Raw genomic sequence first — 22,321 nt, 5'->3', positions numbered from 1 at the left:
TTCATAGCCCCATTGCTTTCTATGTTAAATGTTACAAATTAAAGCATTAATTGCTTCTTTGTCGTAACTTAAAGATCACTCTGATTCAAACAAAAATTCTCTGAAACTGACAAGATGCTTGATTTCTTGATTGACAACATATTTGTTACGTTCGGAGGACGTGTTTTTCAACAGACTATAGGCATTCCAATGGAACAAACTATGCCCCTCTACTTGTCGACTTGTTTCTCATTTTATGAGGCTGACTTCATGCAGGAACTTCTTAGGAAGAAAAATAAGAAGTAAGCAATATCCTTTAACTCTACTTTCCGCTATATAGATAATGTTCTTTCACTAAATAATTCAAAATCTGGTGACTATGTAGAACGCATCTATCCCATCGAACTAGAGATAAAGGATACTACAGATCCAGTTAAGTCGGCCTTATATCTTGACCTACATCTAGAAATTGACAATGAGGGTCGGTTGAAAACAAAACTTTGCGACAAAAGAGATGATTTCAGCTTTCTAATTGTGAACTTTCCATTTCTAAGTAGCAACATTCCAGCAGCACCTACATACGGGGTATATATCTCCCAATTGATACGATATTCCCGTGCTTGCATTTCCTATCATGATTTTCTTGATAGAGGGTTGCTGCTCACAAGGAAGCTATTAAACCAAGAGTTCCAAATGGTGAAGTTGAAATCATCCCTTCGTAAATTTTATGGACGCCATCACGTGTAGGTTGACCGTTATGGAATAACCGTTTCATAGATGATATCGGATATGTTCCTTACGTCGTAACTACAATCCCCTTCCCTTTTTATGAATGTAACCTACCGAATTAGACTATTTCCAGGGTTTGTAATAACATGAACAACACGACGGGTGCAACATGTGGAGCAGGATCTGTTTACCCTTCCGGAGCACTAGAGAGCATCCCCAATTTTCGGTGTTGTTCGTATTGCTTAGTCTATGTTGTGGCATGTGCATTATTATCTGTCTGTTTGTCTTTTTCATTTTTAGCCATGGCGCTGTCAGTTTGTTTTCGATCTATTAGTTTGACTGTCCCTCTGGTATCTTTCGCCCCTCTTTTGTATAAAATTATCCGCAGTGTCTTAGTTTGAAAAGTTATTTATTCCAGAAAAGTGGGAAGCAAAGAATCATTAATAAAGTATTTATATGACTACATATGGAATTTTTAATTGATGCTTTTAAAATTGACGAAAAGCTACACTAATAAGTGCTACAATGTCAATATATAAGCAGCAAATAAACAGTAAGAAAGAATGTAAACCTATAAAACTTCAGACCGCAATAATTTTAGAAGTTAAAAGGTACAAATTTCTGAACAAAATGGAATCTACACGAGAGAAAACACAAAGCTGCACTTCTATTAAACCAATACAACAAGCCCTTAAAACGTGTACAAAGAAATTAACATTCTCCCAATCTTTGACTTTTTCCCAAACTTACTTCCTTTTAAACCACTCACGTCTCAATTCTTCCTTTTAATCCCTATATACACACATCTTTATATAACTCTCCATCCCTCAATTTCTATCTTATCAATATCAACATTAGCAACCTATATTTGACTACTCAGTGCTAATTTGTATTTTCAATATTGAATGGTTATAATAACATTTGTTTAAATACAAGTTATAAATCTAAAATATCAGTCAAAATTACAAAATGCCTAACTGTGCGATTTCCCTTTTTATGAAAATAAATTAATCCTTCTATAACAATTATGCAGCCAAAATGTGTATTTAACTAAAAGATGTTTAGCATATTTGTAAAAAAACAAATTGGTGCAATAAAAAGAAAACATCCAAAAGTAAAAAATGACAAAAGTTTTAAAAATATCAAACGGTACAAATATACCTGTATGTTTGTACTAGCCAGCTGTATTTTCCACTCTTTAATGCCAGTTCACCAAGAAATACCAACAACACGACACTCTTCGTTTCGGTTTTGAGGTCTCTTACCTAACTTTGGTATGACTTATATAGCCGAGTTAAAGACAATGATAAAAGGTTAGATCGATTAAAACACTAACCAAAAATTAATTTTGATATAACAATATAAATAGCCAATTAAAAAGATTGTAACAACAGTAGAATATCCACTATCGAAATTTTGATAAATAGAAATATACTTAAGAATTAAGTACTTCGTTGTATAATTTTATTGGTTTGTAAAAGTGTATGGATTTTTATTATAAATATGGGAAGCCAAAAAAAGAAGATGTGTGAAAACAATAAATGACCCATCTTAAATTTTATTGGAACAGTAAAAGATCCTTTACAAATAATAATAAATAGTGAAACAGCTCCAATTAAAACTTGTATAAAAAACAGTTTATATCCCCAATTAGAATTTGGTAAAAACAATATATATCCAAAATTAGAATTTGATAACAAGAATTATTCCGATTCCCGGAGGAGACAAAGTGATTTTGTAATAAAAATCATGCTCTCCGGTTACATTTGGTGACCAATTAAAAAAAACACGGTGGTTAGAGCTGAGGGTTAGAGAGAATTTACAGCTTGATATATTGACTCTTGTGGTGGTGGGAGTGTGATTGGATTGCTTCCCTTTGTACATGAGGTAGATACTCAGTTAGTAATAAGTGATTGAGTACTTCTTTATTTCAGTCGGTTTAAGCTCAGCCTTGTATCAAAGAGATCCTGGGTTCGAGTCCCGGAGGAGAAAAAAGTGAGTTTTTAATGAAAACAAGAAGAGGTCGACAGGAAAACGCTTTGCGGTTACATTTAAAATGATGACCAGGATAAAGAACAATAGAAATATAGCACCAAAACATAAAAAAAACAGAAAAAATGAAAGTGTGCGATCCAATTAATAATGAACGAAAATCATTTGAAGCAAATTACAACATACGTGTTGAATTTGGAGGTAGACTTTTCAACAAATTAACGGCTTTCTTATGGGAACGTACTGTACGCACCTCTCCTTGGTTTTATATGGGTCGGAGCTCCTTCAGATACTTGTCAAAAATGAGAAGATCAAAGGAGCCAGATTATTTCATTTCACAATAACATATTATTATATTGATGATATTCTTTCCATTAACAATCCAAACATTTTACATTGGGTTCCATTATTATATCATTCAGAACTAGAAATTAAAAAAACAACAGACACGATTTCCTGCATCTCATTTTTAGACTTATACTTCAAATTTTACATAAGCAGTCATCTCAGTACCAGTGTCGATGACAAACGAGACAACTATATTTTAAAATTATCAATTTCCCGAACTTTAGTAGCAATATACCAACTTCAACTGCATATGGGATATACATTTCCCAACTCATTCGGTATTCAATAGCTATCAGTTGCTACTCAGACCAGTGTCTGAGCAGAAAGTTTATGAAACAGGTTTTTGTCAAAGAACGTTTCGTTCTTTTCTTTTAAAAAAAAGTTTATCGGGAGAGATACCAAGACCGTTATGATAAATATTCTGTATTAACTTCACAAATAATACACGATGGTCTTGAAGTGTAGATTTCACGTACTGACGTTATTTATTTACATTATTATATTGGTTTTTTTATTTGTCTTTGTAAATTATTACCTTAACTGTTTATCCCATTTTTAGAAATATCCCTTTAGCGTGGCTCTGTATTTCTACATGCAGTCATTGTGGTTTTTCTTTCTTTGGTAAATTTTATTTTCTTTAGTTTTGCTTATGTGCTTTGTCTATATGCCATTTTTTGTTGTTGCCATATTTGTTTGTTTTTAAATTGCATGAAATTATAACAATGTTGACTGTCTATTTTTTTGACATTTTTACCTATTAGGCCTGTTTGTTTTGTTCACATATTGTTGTCAGTATAATGAATTTTATGCGATTGTCATATACAAGTGAGCAGTTTAGCTAGCTATTAAACCTGGGTTAATCCACTATTTTCTACATAAGGAAATGTCTGTACTTAGTCAGGAATCTAACAATTGTTTGTATGTGTTTGAGCCATTGATTTTGCTATTTGATTATGGACTTTCTATTTTGAATTTTTCTTGGAGTTCGGTATTTTCGTTATTTTACTTTTTACGGTGAAACCATAGCTTAGCAAACAACCAGAAATTTCGTCTGTCAAAAATTAAAATACATTAAGTATATCACGATATCACAGTAGCATGGGTTCGAATCCCGGCGAGGGAAGAACCAAAAATTTGCGAAAGCAAATTTACAGATCTAATATTGTTGGGTTGATGTTTAGACGAGTTGTATATACATTATGTACACAGCCATGTATCACCATCATTGATGGCGATCCGATGGATACATCTGTTGTAGAGTTGTCACTGACTCAGACGTACTTATAAATATAATTATTTTCTGTGACTGTATATTACATTAAATTGTAGGATCCTTTACTATAGATAATTTAGCTGATCTGTAACAATAACATCTTCATGCCTTATATATCATGTACTGTAGTACGCCGCTAGATTAAAACTGACGAGGAAAGGTAACACACGGCCAGCGAAAGCTCTTTTTTGAGAGCCTAGGTGGTCGTGTGGTCTAGCGGGACGGCCGCAGTGCAGGCGATTTGGTGTCACGATATCACAGTAGCATGGGTTCCAATCCCGGCGAGGGAAGAACCAAAAATTTGCGAAAGCAAATTTACAGATCTAACATTGTTGGGTTGATGTTTAGACGAGTTGTATATACATTATGTACACAGCCATGTATCACCATCATTGATGGCGATCCGATGGATACATCTGTTGTAGAGTTGTCACTGACTCAGACGTACTTATAAATATAATTATTTTCTGTGACTGTATATTACATTAAATTGTAGGATCCTTTACTATAGATAATTTAGCTGATCTGTAACAATAACATCTTCATGCCTTATATATCATGTACTGTAGTACGCCGCTAGATTAAAACTGACGAGGAAAGGTAACACACGGCCAGCGAAAGCTCTTTTTTGAGAGCCTAGGTGGTCGTGTGGTCTAGCGGGACGGCCGCAGTGCAGGCGATTTGGTGTCACGATATCACAGTAGCATGGGTTCGAATCCCGGCGAGGGAAGAACCAAAAATTTGCGAAAGCAAATTTACAGATCTAACATTGTTGGGTTGATGTTTAGACGAGTTGTATATACATTATGTACACAGCCATGTATCACCATCATTGATGGCGATCCGATGGATACATCTGTTGTAGAGTTGTCACTGACTCAGACGTACTTATAAATATAATTATTTTCTGTGACTGTATATTACATTAATTTGTAGGATCCTTTACTATAGATAATTTAGCTGATCTGTAACAATAACATCTTCATGCCTTATATATCATGTACTGTAGTACGCCGCTAGATTAAAACTGACGAGGAAAGGTAACACACGGCCAGCGAAAGCTCTTTTTTGAGAGCCTAGGTGGTCGTGTGGTCTAGCGGGACGGTCGCAGTGCAGGCGATTTGGTGTCACGATATCACAGTAGCATGGGTTCGAATCGCGGCGAGGGAAGAACCAAAAATTTGCGAAAGCAAATTTACAGATCTAACATTGTTGGGTTGATGTTTAGACGAGTTGTATATATATATATATATATATATATATATATATTGATGGTTTGGGTTTAACGCCACTTCAAGCACTGTTGGCTATTATGTGTCGGCCAGTTTTTATTTGTGGTTGAACTGTAGTACCTTGAGAGAACCACTAAATCATACATATAACTAATCAATAGAAGTAATTAAATATATAAAACAACAATGATAATTAATTAAATATAGACATATCCCCAATCACTGTAAAACATGAATAATACAGTCTTCCACATATACATTATATACAAGATACAATATATTTTATAAACCCATCATCTGCCCAAAATTGGAGCAAATTACAAAATCAAGCACTATGAATGATTACAATGATTATAGTACATTTAAACAAAATCATGAATACACGTTAAAACAAAAACGTGTATACATGGTTTACATGTGTAGTTTGTGGCTGAACAAAATATTTAAAAAAAAAATTGTTATCAATTGTCTCCACTACTTAAATTAAAAGAAAGAAATAACACTGCCACCCAAAATATTAAAATAAAAAAGGATATAAATCTGAAAGTGTATAGTGATTTTGATGCAGATCCAAAACGAGAGTTCCATTTCATTCTGAAACTTCCAAAGTGTATAATCATATAGATTTAATTAAAACAATCACATGACATAAAATCTAGTTTTGTTTGCAGGTCAGTTAAGGTCATATTAATATTTAAATATGCAATGTTACATGGTACAAATAAACAAAAATTAAAAGCACATGTACATGTATTACATGTTGTTTTGTTTTGATTGGAAGGCCGTTACACTACTTATACAAGTTAAAAATCCTCCTTGATTGATTATCGGAAATATCTACAGCTAGTGATTGTGACATTGGTTCTGATATTTGATTATGCAGCGTCTATGTTTAGAATAGCCAACCGATAAAAAGGTGTTTATCTTAATTCAGTAAACACTAACTATTAATATGTGTGACCATCAGCTGAGATAAGAGTGGAGTACAGCATGAACATGTTATGTAATATGTTTTTGATTTTATGGATCTTTTTCTGTTATTTAGTTACTGAAAGTGGTACGTTATAATATTCTTTATTTAGTTTATGTTGTAATCCGTCAGTATAAATTTAAAATCATCATCTTATTAATGAAAGAATATGATTTTTTTGGGGTAACAATAATGGTGCATTTTATAAAATATTATTGATTTGAATTGGTTAACTTCCAAGGTACATATGCATGATATGTACTGAGTTGAAATACTAAATATAATTGCAACTCCAATGCATTAGAGACTCAGAGCGGTACACAAGATATTAAAACAGATCAAAACTAGATATTTAAAACCATCAGAACAAAGTTAAACTTTATATAAGCAAGTGTCAACATATGCGTAGGAACCATATAATTCACAGATTTAATTATTCATACACTAAATGTTTGATATAAGATTATCATTACAATCTTTTTTTTGCTGAAATGAGTTTGTGTTAATTATTTTTGTTGTTTCTGGAAGTTTAGGATTATATTACAATCCTTCGTATGTCCATAACGTTTCACTGTTTGATAAATGTCTGATCTCGGTTTGTTCTCAACATTTCTAATCGGATATGTTTTAAACCCTCAGTGCTGAACCACGAAGTTTTATCGGAAGTCGTTTTTATCTCCAGCATTTTTTTTTATATCATCTACTTCCAAGACAAATGAATCTAATAGCAGCAACCGTTAAATAATGAAATTAATAGCTTACCGCATTCATATTAGAAAATAATGTTTCTAATCCATCCTTTTATATATCCTCAGCTGACAAATATGGAACGCCTCAGCTGCCTTATGATAACAATTACCATATCATTAAGGGTAGAGATATATCATGAAGAAAATGTTCTATACTATAACGGCATTTGACTATAATACTCTGTCAACTTGATATATCACTAAGATAAACTTATATACTATAACGGCATCTGACTATAATACTCTGTCAATTTGCTATATCACTAAGGTAAATTTATATACTATAAAGACACTTTGATACAACATGGAGTTAGCTTTTCCTATTATTCTGTCATTTAATTTGTTATAAAGATAATATTTCATACTATGAAGACATCTTTATATAACATGGAGCTACATTTACATATTGATTTGTCATTTTAATAAACTATTATGTGATATTGCTACGTCATAAAGATACATTTCAAACTATAAAGACATTGTAATATAGCATAAAGCAATGTTTTCATACCTCTTTGTCACCTCAGTATGTTATAACAATACATTTGTATACTATACAATCATCTCGATATAGCATGGAACAATTTTTTCATACTATTATGTCATAAACTATCTTATAAAGACAAATTTTAATATCAAGCAAATAATTCTTATATCACGAGGTGTCATCTATATACCAGTAGACTATTTCATTACGCTATAAGACCAGTTCACCATACCATAAGACCATTTCATCATACCATAAGACAAATCTATTAATATCGGCAAAAATTCCCCGCGAAATTCATCAGCAACATCGATTGTAAAATTTAAAAAAAAAAAGGCCGTGAAGGAAATTGTTTTGCGGACCCTAGGAAATCGCTTTCAAGATGAATGAATTTATCAACTTTAGCGATGCGGAGCTAAAAAGACACGAAAGGCGACACATACAGTAATACCAAAATAAATTCTTTTTTTTTCAAGAGGATAACTCAAGACAGGAATTTCGTTACCACAAATTTCTTAAAACTTTTACTAATTTCTTCCATAGATATAATTAAAGATTTGGTTTTGAAGTTTGGTTGTGCCTTAAAACTTATTTCAAACGGGATAGCACATAAGTCATCCTCATCTGTACGGATGTTATTTACCGTGACTTGAAATTTAGAAACGATTCTGGTAAACTAATCGATCCTTTAAATACTAGTAAACTTCTTCTAAAAGGTTACCAATTCAAAACTGTAACTAGATCGATAAATGCATGTATTGTCTTTTATTGGTATTTATAATGATTTTATTATCAGTAAATTGAAAGCACACTAAATATTTCTGTAATGTTATATACATATACACATTCATGGATCTACAATCTGTCGATACCTGTATCATGGCATTGTACAAGGTCATGTTTTCTCTGACTGTGTATGACGTCTTTACACCGGTTAAATCCATTGGATGTTGGATGTGTACTGATTGATAATTAAGTCTAAGATGCATGATTTTTTTTATTAGTTGTTAGTGACTTTGACCAAGATGTCAGTAACTACGAGTACTCTCAGATCTGTGCTAAGCGTCTTTTTGTTGTTGGGATGTACAAGTTCCCGGCCACGTCCACTTGTATTTGTAGTATTTGTATTTCTTCAATCCATCTAATGAGTTAAGCCTTTTTCGACTGATTTTTATAATTCGTACTGATATTGTATTGAATTTTACTGTTATACCACTGTCCAAGGTTAGGGGAAGGTTGACATGTTTAACCGTGCCATATTCTTTATGTATGTTTCTGTCCGAAGTCAGGGGGCCGTATTTCGGAGTTGTCGCTTGTTTATTTGTTACATATTTATTTTTCGTTCATTTTTTTTGTACATAAATCAAGCCGTTAGTTTTCTCGTTTGAATTGTTTTACACTGTCATTTTGACCATTTCTGCGTTTTTATAGCTGATTATGAGGTATGGGATTTGCTCATTGGTGAAGGCAGTACGGTGACCTATAATTTTTGTGTTATTTGGTCTCTAGTTGGAAAGTTGTCTCATTGACAATCACACCACATCTCCGACTTCTTTATATCAGATAGTTTCAATAAGCGAATCTTTCCTAAGACCCTCACATACAAGTTACAATACAATCAAACTCAGATATTTACACATAGTTAATTTACAGGTTGGTATCCCTAAAAAATAAACAAACTAAAAAATGAATAACATACAAGCTTAAAACAAAAAGATGACCTATATTCTTTTCCCCAAATTTTAACATGAAAGGAACCTGTATTTTTTAGATAGTTTACTTAAAGCAAGTGTTTGTAAATTATTGACAGCTAGGTACGGTGCAAAATGCATACAAACGTTCTAACTTTTCCCGTATCCAATACCATTTAGCTGTATTTTTGAATATTAGTATTAACTAAAAGCTGAGAGCCAGATTGGTATATGTTTAAAATGACAGTATTATTAAAATCATTTATTTTACGAATTTGTATAGCGATTTATAGACACCTTCAGGTCAAAGAGGGAGGGGTGCATTTCAATACTTAATTGACAGTGGTGCCGCTGGGGTTCCGATACCCTAGCCTTTTCGTATAATTAAGATTCTTAAAATGCATAACATTTCAAAATTTGCGTCAAAATTCGCGTATGCGAAAGTGTGTTTTTTTCCATTTGGGTTTGGTTTCATAAGGTGTGTTGAAAAATTGACTACCAAAGTGACAAAAGGGAAAACTTGAGGACAGAAACACAGCCATGAACACCCAGATTTTTGGCTATGAAAAAAACGGCTTTTTATTGAACAAGAAATGACATTTATTTTTAATCTTATATATTTATGATATTTTCGCCTACCTCTTCTGTTGTTCCGGTCGCTTTTACACTTTCTCTAATGTTAATGGATTTGTGCTGTCACCAGAAAAAAATAATTAATAATCAACTTGAAATGTTACTTATTATATACGTGTCAGTGCAGTTAAGCAGGGAGAGCATGTCTGATATGAGTAGGGAAAATGCGTCCTGGAAGGATGAAATGTCGTCTTTGCAGACTGTTTTTTGTGCACTTGAAGCGTATAAAATCCAACTAAGCATGTATGCCTTGTATGAAACATGCTCATATTCAAACCACCATAACTTACTCCTGTTCCGATATGAATGTAATATTTGTTACTGGACCTTAAACACTAGCTCATCATTTTCATCCATTTTTGTTTCAATTAACAATCCAGTTTAAAACTTAAAATTCAACGAGATATAGTATATATATATTTCTCATCGATGTTTAATATTATATATTTGATTAGTTTTTATTTTGTTTCGTTTATTTCGGTTTCATTCGTTCGTTTTTATTTCGTTTCAACCTTTACAGGTTCCCGATAGTATCGTTCCGCTCTGATGTTGGTGTGGGGATTGTCGTTCGGTTTGGGTACGCAAATCAAAGATTAACACAAAGAACCATTAGTGGCTTTCGGTTATTGTCTGCTCTATGGTCGGGTTGTTGTCTCGAACACATTCCCCATTTTCATTCTAAATTTTATTTCAGCTGAAAAAGGTTACATTTTTTCAAATTAATAATATGTGAATAGGTAGGTTTTATCAGAAATATATGATATGACACAAAAAAGTTCCCATTACTTGTTATTTAAAAAGCCCGGTATTTTTTCACAGCCGAAATTGCATGGCTATGTTTCTATCCACAAATAGTCCCTCTTCGACACTTTGGTAGTCATTTTTTGAACAAACCAGGTAAAACCAACCAAAATGTAAAAAGGTTACACTTTCACATACGCAAATGTTTAAATGCTATACATTTTAAAAACCATGATTATACGGAAAGGGTAGCGTACATGAACCCCAGCGACACCCCTTATCAATTGAGTATTGAAGAGCACCCACCCCCTTTCTGGCCCGACGATGTCTTTGTAAAACGCTAGGAAAATTCGTAAAAAGTAGACAGAAAAGTGAAGATTAATCGACTTTCAGCATTGATTTGTTTACTTCATTTTACAGATCATAATGATTTTAACAATAATGTCATTTCAAACATCTACCGATCTGGACTATCTCTCAGCTTTTAGTTAATAATAGTATTCAATAATACGGCTAAGTTATTATGGGTACAGGGAAAATTGGTACAAGTTCCCTATATAAGTAACCATTTTTTTCAACAAAAAAGCCCCCCCCCCCCCTTCCCCCTTTCCAGTCCCCCTGGATCCGACTATCATGGCAAATGCAACATTAGAGTCGATAAATTCCTTCATCTTGAGAGCGATTCCATAAGGTCCGCAAAACGATTTCCTTCACGGTCTTTTTTTTATAATTACAATCGACATAATAGTATGACAAAATTCTTCCATGTTATATCGAGGTGATTGTATAGTATACACATGTATTGTTATAATATACTGATGTGACAAAGTAGTATGAAAAAGTTGCTTAATGTTATATTACAATGTCTTTATAGTTTGAAATGTATCTTTATGACGTAGCAGTATCACATAATAGTTTATTAAAATGACAAATCAATATGAAATGTAGCTCAATGTTATATCAAGATGTCTCCATAGTATGAAATATTATCTTCAAAACAGAGTGAAATGACAGAATAGTATGAACAGCTAACTCTATGTTGTATCAAAGTGTCTGTATATAGCATATTGATTTATCTTAGTGATATAGCAAATTGACAGAGTATTATAGTCAAATGCCGTTATATTATATACTTAGTGATATAGCAAATTGACAGAGTATTATAGTCAAATGCCGTTATAGTATATAAATTTACCTTAGTGATATAGCGAATTAACAGAGTATTATCGTCAAATGCCGTTATAGTATAGAACATTTCCTTCATGATATATCTCTACCCTTAATGATATGGTTATTGTTATCATAAGGCAGCTATGGCGCTCCATAGACAAATGTTTTTCATCTCGCCATTTTACTCAAAACGTTCTGATTCTGTATTTTTTGAATGTGTAATAGACATTAACTATACGGATACATTCAATCGCGTTACAATAATTATAACTCTGCTCTTCAACATTAATGTTCCTGTTTAATGTGAAATTTTCGCAAGTCTAACGTTACAACGTCGTCGCGTATGCTCATGATGAAAGTTTAGCATCAACACATCATGTTGATTGATATATAATTGTTGGTTGTTAAACGTCGAGAGGTTTAGATGTAAAAAAAACATCCAAGCATCGAAAACTAAAAGTTTTGGGGTTTTTGTTTTAACCTCATCCTGATCCAAAAGTAACTTTTCTGAAGGGAATTGCTACTTTAAATTCTCTTAAATAAAGACCTAATAAATGTGTATGCTTTAAACAAAAATATATCATAACAAAACGAGTAAGGTGTAAGGACAGAGGGCACCTTCAGTAATCATCATAACAAAACGAGTAAGATGTAAGGACAGCAGGCACCCTCGGTAATCAATTTAATAAAACGAGTAAGGTGTAAGGACAGAGGACTCCCTCAGTAATCATCATAACAAAACGAGTAAGGTGTAAGGACAGAGGGCACCCTCAGTAATCATCATAACAAAACGAGTAAGGTGGAAGGACAGAGGGCACCCCCAGTAATCATCATAACAAAACGAGTAAGGCGTAAGGACAGAGGGCACCCTCAGTAATCATCATTAAAAAACGAGTAAGGTGTAGGGACAGAGGGCATCCTCAGTAATCAACATAACAAAACTAGTAATGGGTAAGAGCAGAGGGCACCCTCAGTAATCATCATAACAAAACGAGTAAGGTGTAAGGACAGAGGGCACCCTCAGAAATCATCATCAGCCATGACTGTACTTTTAAAAAAGTTTTACAACAAAACATGTGATTGCTCGTATGTAAACTTTCCTTTTTTTTAAATGAACCACGAGGTGCTAAAAATGCATCGCTGAAAACATAAACTATTGATTCGCAATAGACATAATTAGATAAACTAACCTTTAACAATGTTTCCACTAGCATGGTCAACCAATTTAGTTTGAAACCATTTATCAAAAAAGAATAATTTAATTCCAGTTACTTATGTGTTCTGTTAGAAAAGTAAACACACCTAATAACCATAAAATATTACGGTTCAGATTCGTTATTTTTTTCGTATTTGTAGGATTATCTAAGTACCTTGGTTAACAGCTGATTATTTAAACTTAAAATCATGTTAGAACTATACAAATTAGTCTTCATGGTCATGACACTATAGTATATGAAGTTTGTTTTTATATTAATAAATAAATCAGAACAAGACCAATGTCACATTGAGAAGATGTGTCCCCCCTTTTTTTGTATATATAAAACAACGACTTACATGGTTGTCGTTTGTTGATATGGTTCATAAATGTTTCTCGTTTTTTCGGTTTTTTTTTATATTGATTAGACCGTTGCAATGGTTTTACCCTTATAATTTTTTTGGAGCCCTTACTGTTCGGTGTGAGCCAAGGATCCGTTTTGAAGACCGTACTTTGACCTATAATGGTTAACTTCTACAAATTATTACCTGGGTGGAGAGTTGTCTCATTGGAACTCATACCACATCTTCTTATATCTATAAACAATGGAATAAATAGCAGACTTGAAAGACCGATATATATATGAACTATAAACAAAGATTCACAGGGATATTACACTTCAAAGGTTGATGTTTATGTACAATTATAACACACTAACACTAGACATCAATATGCGCATCAATTTGAAAAGGTAAGGAAATACTAGAAAAAAATGTGGATGTCATTGTATGGCACCGACAATACTCATGAGTTTATTCAGACCACCATGTACTGATTGACCATTGCTTCTGGGGTCATTTTGATCCGCGGTGAATTGATATTTACTGCAACAAATGTGTGAATATAAGAACCAGCTAGAATGACAAATTGTGCTACATACATGTTTTTCCCGACCCTTTTTAATCGTTGTCATTTGCCAATTTCGATTAGAGAAGACGTGTCGCATCCTGTAAGAGCGTGAGTTTCTGTTGTGCCAGACATCAGGGGTCCAATAACTTAAAAGTTTCATATGTCGTGAATAATTAAAAACTGTCTTGTGGCTTTGGTTAAAGAAACGCCTCCAGTCTACAATCACAATTCATCATGTTGACATCTGAGGAAAAGACCTTATTAGAAATAAAACATAACTGTCATGACTTTAATATGATGCAAGCCCTGGAATAACTTTTCAATATCTGTTCATTGACAAAAAGAGGGGGCAGCATAATTCTTATATCTGCCTCTTCACTCACTTACAGATTCTACACACAATTGCTTCACAGTCTATAGATTTTGAAAAGATTCAGCTAGAAATATTTCGTCATGTTCTTATCAATCAAAAACATTGTAGTGCGATAGTGCATAGTTACAATGTACCTACAAATCTTATCAACCCATGTTAATTGTCAGGTGCTTAAAGACATTTCTTATAATTTCTAATTGATCTGCATTCAGTGACCTGAAGAACAATTTGGATCTAACACTATTTGAAATAAACCTTGTTGTCCCTTTGACGCCTTTAATAACTGACTAAGTGTTATGGGATTTGCTCATTGTTGAAGGTCGTGCGGTAAACTATAGTTGTAAATATCTGTGTCATTTGGTCTCTTGTGAAAAGTTATTCAATTGGCAAGCATACCACATCTTCTTTTAATATACACCAATGTCCGATGTAAGGGGAGGATTGGGCGCCCGCTGAAATCTTTAACCTCGCCACATTCTGTATGTGGCTGTCCCAAGTCAGGAGCCTGTTATGCAGTTGTTATCATTTGTTGCTGTTACATTTTTGTTGTTCGTTTATTATTTTGTACATTAATTATGCCGTTGTTTTTTCTCGTTTGAATTGTTTAACATTTGTCAATTCGGGCCATTTGTTGCTGACTTTACGGTAAGGGCTTTGTTGAAGGCCGTACGGTGACCTATAGTTGTAAATGTATGTGTATTATTTGGTCTTTTGTGTAGATTTGTCTAATTGGCAATTATATCACATACTTTTTCATTATGGTTTTAAAGCAGTTATTGGCCAAATCTCGATAGCTGTTGTACCTTTTTACATAAAGACTTTGGACAATACCAATATCATTCATCTGATCAGGGGTGTACTGGTTTTTCATAAAGGAATATCACACGCTCAGCTAAAGTATACATTTCCGTTCAGTATCAAGTGAGAATACATTGTAATCATTATCCATTTGAAAATAATTGTCATCTACTAACCAGGCAAAATATTTTTCAGAAAGTTTGGAAAACATTGTAAAGATAGAAATAATTTGAAATTTCGAACGATTGTAAACAGCTTTTCACAATTTATTTTCGCAAAATGCAATATCTGTAAACAAATGTAACTGGCAAACTATACGACAACGAAATGTGTTTTTTTTCTTTTGCAAACAGATCATTATATAGACTTTCTATTAGTATTTGAAAAGCAACATCATGCCCCGATTAATTTGAAGCATCAGAAGCAATTTTGTTTTAATTTCATCAAGTAGTTTTAAACAATGCATGCTGAATGTTGAAGCGGCTTGTACTTAAAGTTATTTATGAAGAGTAAACTCACCACTGAATGTCCTGCCTGATAATTTGCGTCATTTAAAACAATATCGGCACGCTCAAATGAATCGACATGCCATAATTGCTTTGCTTGTATGATTTTTGCCTCCAGGAAAGACATTTTTTACCAGTCATGGTAATCATGGTAATGTCATAAAACATGCTAATGGAATTAGCACTGACAATAACTTTCCGTACTTTTATCGGAGTTATTCCAATGTGGTTGAGAATTAGTCTTTTTCGAAAAACAAGTTAGAATAAAAGTATCTAAAAAGTTATTAAACCTTAGCATCTGTACTTATTCAAGCACATTAACACAACTATTGATACAAATGTATATCCCTTTTTTGTTATAAAACTTCAGAAAATGCATACTTAATTCATCGCATTTCATATGACAGGGAGAAATAGGATTTATTGGGGTGCAAATGGAGTAGTAATACTGTTATGTGATGAGTTTTATAAAAATGCTTGTTCAAGTGGATTTGTATGTTCTATCAAACTTTTATATATCAAACCTTCTTAAGTATTGGTTGTTCCACCTTTTTTGTGTGAAAATTTACTATTGGTGATATATATAAGAAATGTAATATAATTTGACAGACCAAATCACTCAATCTATATGTTCATATGATATTAAAGTTTGATGTAAAAAAAAAAAAAAGCTGATACATCACTCTTTCATCTGATACTAATTTTTTGATGATAAAAAAAGGGCTAAAATTAAAGTATAAAGTTTACGTTGTCCTCATGCGAATTTTCAGCCGTGAGGTATTTCGGTCCATTTAACTCTTTAGATAAGCTTTTTCCGATTTGTCACTCCTCTACTCGGTTTTAGTTTGTAACACTGATTTGTTTTCGCTTAATTGATTTTTGACTATTGAACAACTGCTGTTGTCTATAATTAAGAAATGATCTTACAACATAATCAATATGGTACAGTGTAAGTCATAGAATATTTGAAAAACGTCAATATAAAACTTAATGCAGCAGTTATTAGCATATAGATTTGTATGATGATCAATTTAAATATTTTGCGTAGTAAAATAATTCTACATGCATTTTGTCAAGCGGGTAATCAGATATCACTTGTCAAGCCACTGTTTTTATTCAACTTAAAGCAATTATTAAAAGACCAATTTTCGGCAAACATTTTCGTTATTAAGGCATCTATGGCGAACATGAACAACATTTGAATACACATTCTGTTTGTCTTGAATTGTAAAAAAGACCTTATATAAAATGCAATCAAAAGGTAGGTGCAGTAGTAGGAGTCGACAGGAATGGGAAATTGGAATTGCACCTCTCAAATGATCAGGGTATATTGAACTATTTTTTACATGTACGTGTTTTCCAACTTGTCATATACAGAGCCCTCAAAAATTGTTGCAAGGGTTCTAAAAGTTCAGTGCGTGACATTCTTTCTACATAAGGTACTAAAATAACGTCAACATTCATATGGAAGATGGCTGCATACTGATATATCCGCACAAAAACACAGACCCACACCCACACGAAAGTCAAACTGCCGGCAAGAAGAAGCAAGCGCATTTATATTACCAAGTCCCCTTTTGGGAATACAAAATAGGAAAGCACAAGCTATCTGACATTGAAACAATACACAGCAATCTACACGCAATTATCTATTCTACTGTTCATTATTTATCGAGGAATTCCTCAGGAGTTTTCAATATACATATATTAATTAGCAGCAGTGTGTGGTGCACGTTGCTAAACATCTTTTCAAAAACGGTGATGAGTGAGATTAGTTTCCAATGTTGTGTTTTGTTAATTGCTGATTATCTTGTCGACGTTGTTCATTTGTTGCCATGGCTTTGATATTTCCTTTTTGACTTACTGTTTTGTAATGCAGCTGACCGAGGTTTTCCAATAACAGGACCAATTATGAAATATTCAGGTAATGATAACTCTTTTAATTTACCGTCGGGGATTTTTGTGTGTTATATTTTTTTTCTCACAATTTTGTATGTATCTATCCCAATCCCTTTTATACGCAGCTATGTCAAATTTTCTGTTTCAGTTTCTAGGTGTCTTCTACTTTTATCTGTTTCTACATACTGAGGATTTGATCACCGAACTACAATCAACATGAAATATTTAGCACTCTGACGTTCGGTATATTTATAATATGTAAATAAACAGTGTCTTTCAAATGAAGAGACATTCTAAAATCCTGTACTGGATATCACAGTCAATCCAAAAAATAAATAAATCTGTATTTGTCGAGTAATTGGGGTGTATGGTTATTAGTTATTCCGTTTTGGCCGAGTTATTCCATATTATCCGAGTTGACACTTATGTATTTGTATATGCATATTACATAATAGTTATTCCAATAGCATACTAGAAATAGTTAATTAACATTAATACTGTATTTTATTGTATATACATATTGTAGATACATTGGAAGTTGCAAGAAACAAACCAACCAAGCAGTTAACTAATGAAGGCCTTTACTACAGACCATCTTATAATGCTGTGGATGGAAACTCCTTCCAAGTAATGACATCGTCAGCCTCTTCTTGTACATCTTCTGTTTCTGGAGATGAACCATCGTGGTGGGCAGTAGATCTTGGTGCCATTTATGACATCAGTCACGTGATTATCTTTGGCAGAATTGACTGTTGTGGTAGGTTGTACATATCATAAGAGTCTAAAAGACATGAAACTTTGATATACAGAATTTGTGGTATTTTCAACAATTCATTTCTTTTGATGATTATAAATGTTTTAAGAAGCAAATATAATATAATTCAAATCTATAAATTGAAGCACGGTAAATTCAAATGTGGCAGGTGATCATTTAATTTGATTTTAGACAAGGAATCAACATATAAGACAATAACAATCAAAACCAAGGAGTAAACGAAGACTCACAAAACCAAAGGACATTTATATCAACAGTTCTGAATAATAAATAAGAAACAACACGAACTCCACTAAAAACCGGGAATGAAATCAGGTGCTCCGGAATGGTAAGCATTTACTGCACCGTATACGGCACCCGTCGTGTTATTTTTTTTTAGTTCGGTAATGATGGAAGGTTATTATGACTGAGGAAGAATATCATGCTTTGTTGTCGCTGCAATATAGCCATTTGTGCTTAAGGCGGTGTAAAGAAACCACTTATCATTCATCCAATATAACAAAGCATTTTTTTGTAACATTTCTTACTTTGGATCAAATTGTAATATAATGTGGTTTTTTTGTAAGCGCAGCGTTTTGACCTGTATACGAACTATTAGCAGATTGTCAGACCTTGAAGTTAATCAAATATCTAATATTTTTTGTTGTTACTGAATGCATTGCTTATTTCTGTCAGGATTGCTATACATTTTTTAGTTTTCCAACTTTTCTTGTTTTATTTCAAATTCAGTTCTCTTTTTTTCAGTTGATCAACTTTCGAATTTCGATATTGAGGTGATAAAACCGTGTAGAAACAAAACCAATTGGTTTGAGGATGGTGCCGCCGAGTTGTGTTATCATCAGCAAGCACTAACTACATATCTAAATGCTTCATGCTATAACAGGATGATTGGACAGTATGTTCGCATACGGCTCAATGATCCAAATATTTTATCACTATGTGAAGTTGAAGTGCATGGAAAATTTCTTCGTTATCTACGTTCAGGTAATTCTTCAAGAAGCTATTCTTCATTTAGTCATTTTTAATCATAGAACCATCCAATACAATCCAATTGTTTTAAGATGTGTTTTTATCACCTTTAAAATTTATTCATTATTATTTTTAGTTCGACTAAGATCAACTGACCACTGATGCCCACTGATTTTTAATACATCACATTTGTAAAACGTTTTTATTTAACATTGTTTTTATGGATTTTTTAGAGACATTCAGTTAAACACTGAAAGTAACTGTATTGGTCCTTTTTATATCATTTGTCTAAGGTTAACAACATGTAAATCGACAAAGCTGTGATTGCTCGAAAAACTAATTTAACCCTCGACATTTTAGAAAATTGCATATTGTACAATCGAAATATATGTAAATGTTTTTCTAAAGCCCACACTCTGAAAGTTTCAAAAATAAAGATGAGTTTTGTATCAGCTTTATTCATTACCATTTTTAGTTCGAATAAGATCAACTGACGACTGATGCCAAACACAACGCATTCATAAACAAAAAGAGGATCTCTTGTTATGTTAATTTGCCACAATTACACGTGGAAATATGATCAATGTAGGTTTTTGTTTTTTTAATTGGATGTAAGCTGTCAAATTCATGATTGATCTCATTCAAATTCACATATTGGATTTATAACATACCAGAACGTATATTCAAATTTAAAAAAATGATATAATCTATCAATGTTTCGTGGGTGTAAAGAAAGACATAATCGACAAGCAATCATGTTCGTTCGTACAATTACGATTTCTAACGTTGGATTTTGTTTCATACGGTAGATTTGAATTTATAGATGATAATTTTTCTGGCCGGATTTATATTCAATTATTATGCCTAGTATTTCAGTTTTCACTGTTGACATTATTTTATTTTGAAAAAATAAACTTCATGTTCCACTTAGGAAAAATTAAAGGTAACATGAATATGTATTCAAATGCGGTTATAATATTGACTTTTAAGTCACTCATACTTCAGTCATCTTTATTTAAATCATTTTGGCGAAATTGCCGTAATCTGACTGCTAATACCGCATTACTATTCATACATTTTACTTCCATAAGTGTTGAAAAATATAGTTTATTTTTTTGTTGTATCTGAATCTTAACTAAAAAAAATTAAAATAACAATTGGAATAACAATATTTAGTATACAATTAATTGACCTGTTTATTTAACCATTAGTTACGATTCCTTATACCTGTGGATTTCAAGGTCATAGTTATACAGGACATAATGTGACCCTTAGCAGCGCCATTGTGAAAAGTGACATTTATTGTACCTACAAATGTGCCTTCATGAAAGGATGTTATGTTGCAGACTTCAACAAGAAGACCTCAAATTGCACCTTATTGGAAAAGAAAACTGGATCCAATTTCGTGGCTAATTCTGATCACAACGTTTATATTATCAGCTAAACATTTTCTTTTTGTAGAGGCTGATGATTTATGTAATTCTGAAAACTCTCTAAGTTTATCAAGAAGACTTTTATTTTTCCTAGATATAACAAAAACCAGAATCCAGTGTAGTAAAGATTTATATTTCAGAAGGTGGAAAAGGTAGATTTATATCTTGTATACAGCGGCATAGCTTTTCGTCGATATTTGACCGTAACCTAAAGCTTATTTTCGAGGTTTTCCGAAAGCTGAAAAACAATATAGCTTTTGTCCAGTATTTGTGTCGCTACCATGTTGAAAACCAGAGATAAAAATCCCAGGAACAGTGTCGAGCAACTGCTAATGAATGAATAACACTTCATTAGTTTTGACCGTCCAATAACCTTATTTTTATTAAATTGTCTTTTATTTCAATGTAAGAAAATGTAGATCTGGTATTATTATGATGTAAATTTAAATCACAAGTACATATCTCTAAGCGGTGTTCACCGTTTTGTTCAACTTCAAAAACGCATTGTTATGTAAAGGAAACGTAAGAAAATACTATTGAAACATTCAAATATCAAAGGCCAGACAATGTCATACCAGGATAACAAAAAACAAAAAGTAAAAGAATTAGAAAACAGAAACAACAAAAAAAAAAGAAACAAGGAATAGACCCTGATGTTATCTTATCATTCATATAATTGTTATTGGAATGGAGGTTATAACGTATTATACCGGAATCACAGGGGTGGTCCGGGATGATGTTTGTAAATAGTATAATCAAAGATATCTTCTGTATCCTTTTTTTGTTAGCTTGTCTTTTAGCTTTCTTTCCAACCACATATTGAAAGGAAATTTGTTATTTTTTTACTTGAACGTGTTCATTATCACAAAAGTTACCTTTTTACAAGGTCTTATCACAATATATGCGGTAATAAATCAGAAAATCAATAGCTAGGAATTTTACTATTGGCTTTGGATTCGAGCGTCACTGATGAGTCTTTTGTAGACGAAACGCGCGTCAGGCGTATATACAAAATTTAGTCCTGGTATCTATGATGAGTTTATTCTACCTATTGCATGCCAGTATTCTAAGTACAATCATTTGAAGTCTTGTTCGGTAGTCATATATAATTAGACATTTAAGCGCGGTAATGACTTATTTTGATAGTTAATTACCATCCAATAGTAAGGAAAAAAATCTCCCAAAAGTTATACAATTTTTTAAATTCATGACATGAAATTTATTATGTATACCGTATAGATTTCTTTTTAATTGTGTTTACAGAACGAAAATCAAATCTTCCGATATTTTTTTGTATGTACTTTTCTATGGATATATTAAAAAATTAGAGTAACATAGACTGTATTGTCAAATGTTAGTGTAGGCTTCATGGCCTTTTTACTTCTATCCTTGTACTTTGTACAATATGTGTTAATTAATTTCTTGGAGTACCTGTGTAAGGCTTGTAAATATATTATTTGTGTAGATCGG

General features: G+C 32.6%; 1 protein-coding gene across 1 annotated transcript; it reads left to right on the top strand.

Moving 5' to 3' along the window:
* Positions 1-6,344: 6,344 nt before the first annotated feature.
* LOC139526086 (fucolectin-like) lies at positions 6,345-21,488 on the top strand. The gene is made up of 4 exons (XM_071321240.1): positions 6,345-6,610; positions 18,201-18,431; positions 19,194-19,433; positions 20,630-21,488. The coding sequence occupies exons 1-4, from the start codon at positions 6,544-6,546 to the stop codon at positions 20,860-20,862; spliced, it is 771 nt and encodes a 256-aa protein (XP_071177341.1). The 5' UTR covers positions 6,345-6,543; the 3' UTR covers positions 20,863-21,488.
* The last annotated feature ends 833 nt before the right edge of the window (positions 21,489-22,321 follow it).

Source organism: Mytilus edulis, chromosome 6 (genome assembly GCF_963676685.1).
Source record: "Mytilus edulis chromosome 6, xbMytEdul2.2, whole genome shotgun sequence".
Lineage (NCBI taxonomy): Eukaryota > Metazoa > Mollusca > Bivalvia > Mytilida > Mytilidae > Mytilus > Mytilus edulis.
Note: the sequence above shows the minus strand (reverse complement) of the source record. Positions and strands in the feature narration are given on the sequence as shown.

What these genes read in the sequence shown, in the direction of transcription:
- LOC139526086 (XM_071321240.1), top strand. Translation starts at nt 6,544, where the DNA reads ATGAACATGTTATGTAATATGTTTTTGATTTTATGGATCTTTTTCTGT. An exon ending in TGGCAGAATTGACTGTTGTG is followed by an intron (nt 18,432 to 19,193) that starts GTAGGTTGTACA and finishes TCTTTTTTTCAG; the next exon opens with TTGATCAACTTTCGAATTTC. An exon ending in TCTTCGTTATCTACGTTCAG is followed by an intron (nt 19,434 to 20,629) that starts GTAATTCTTCAA and finishes TTTAACCATTAG; the next exon opens with TTACGATTCCTTATACCTGT.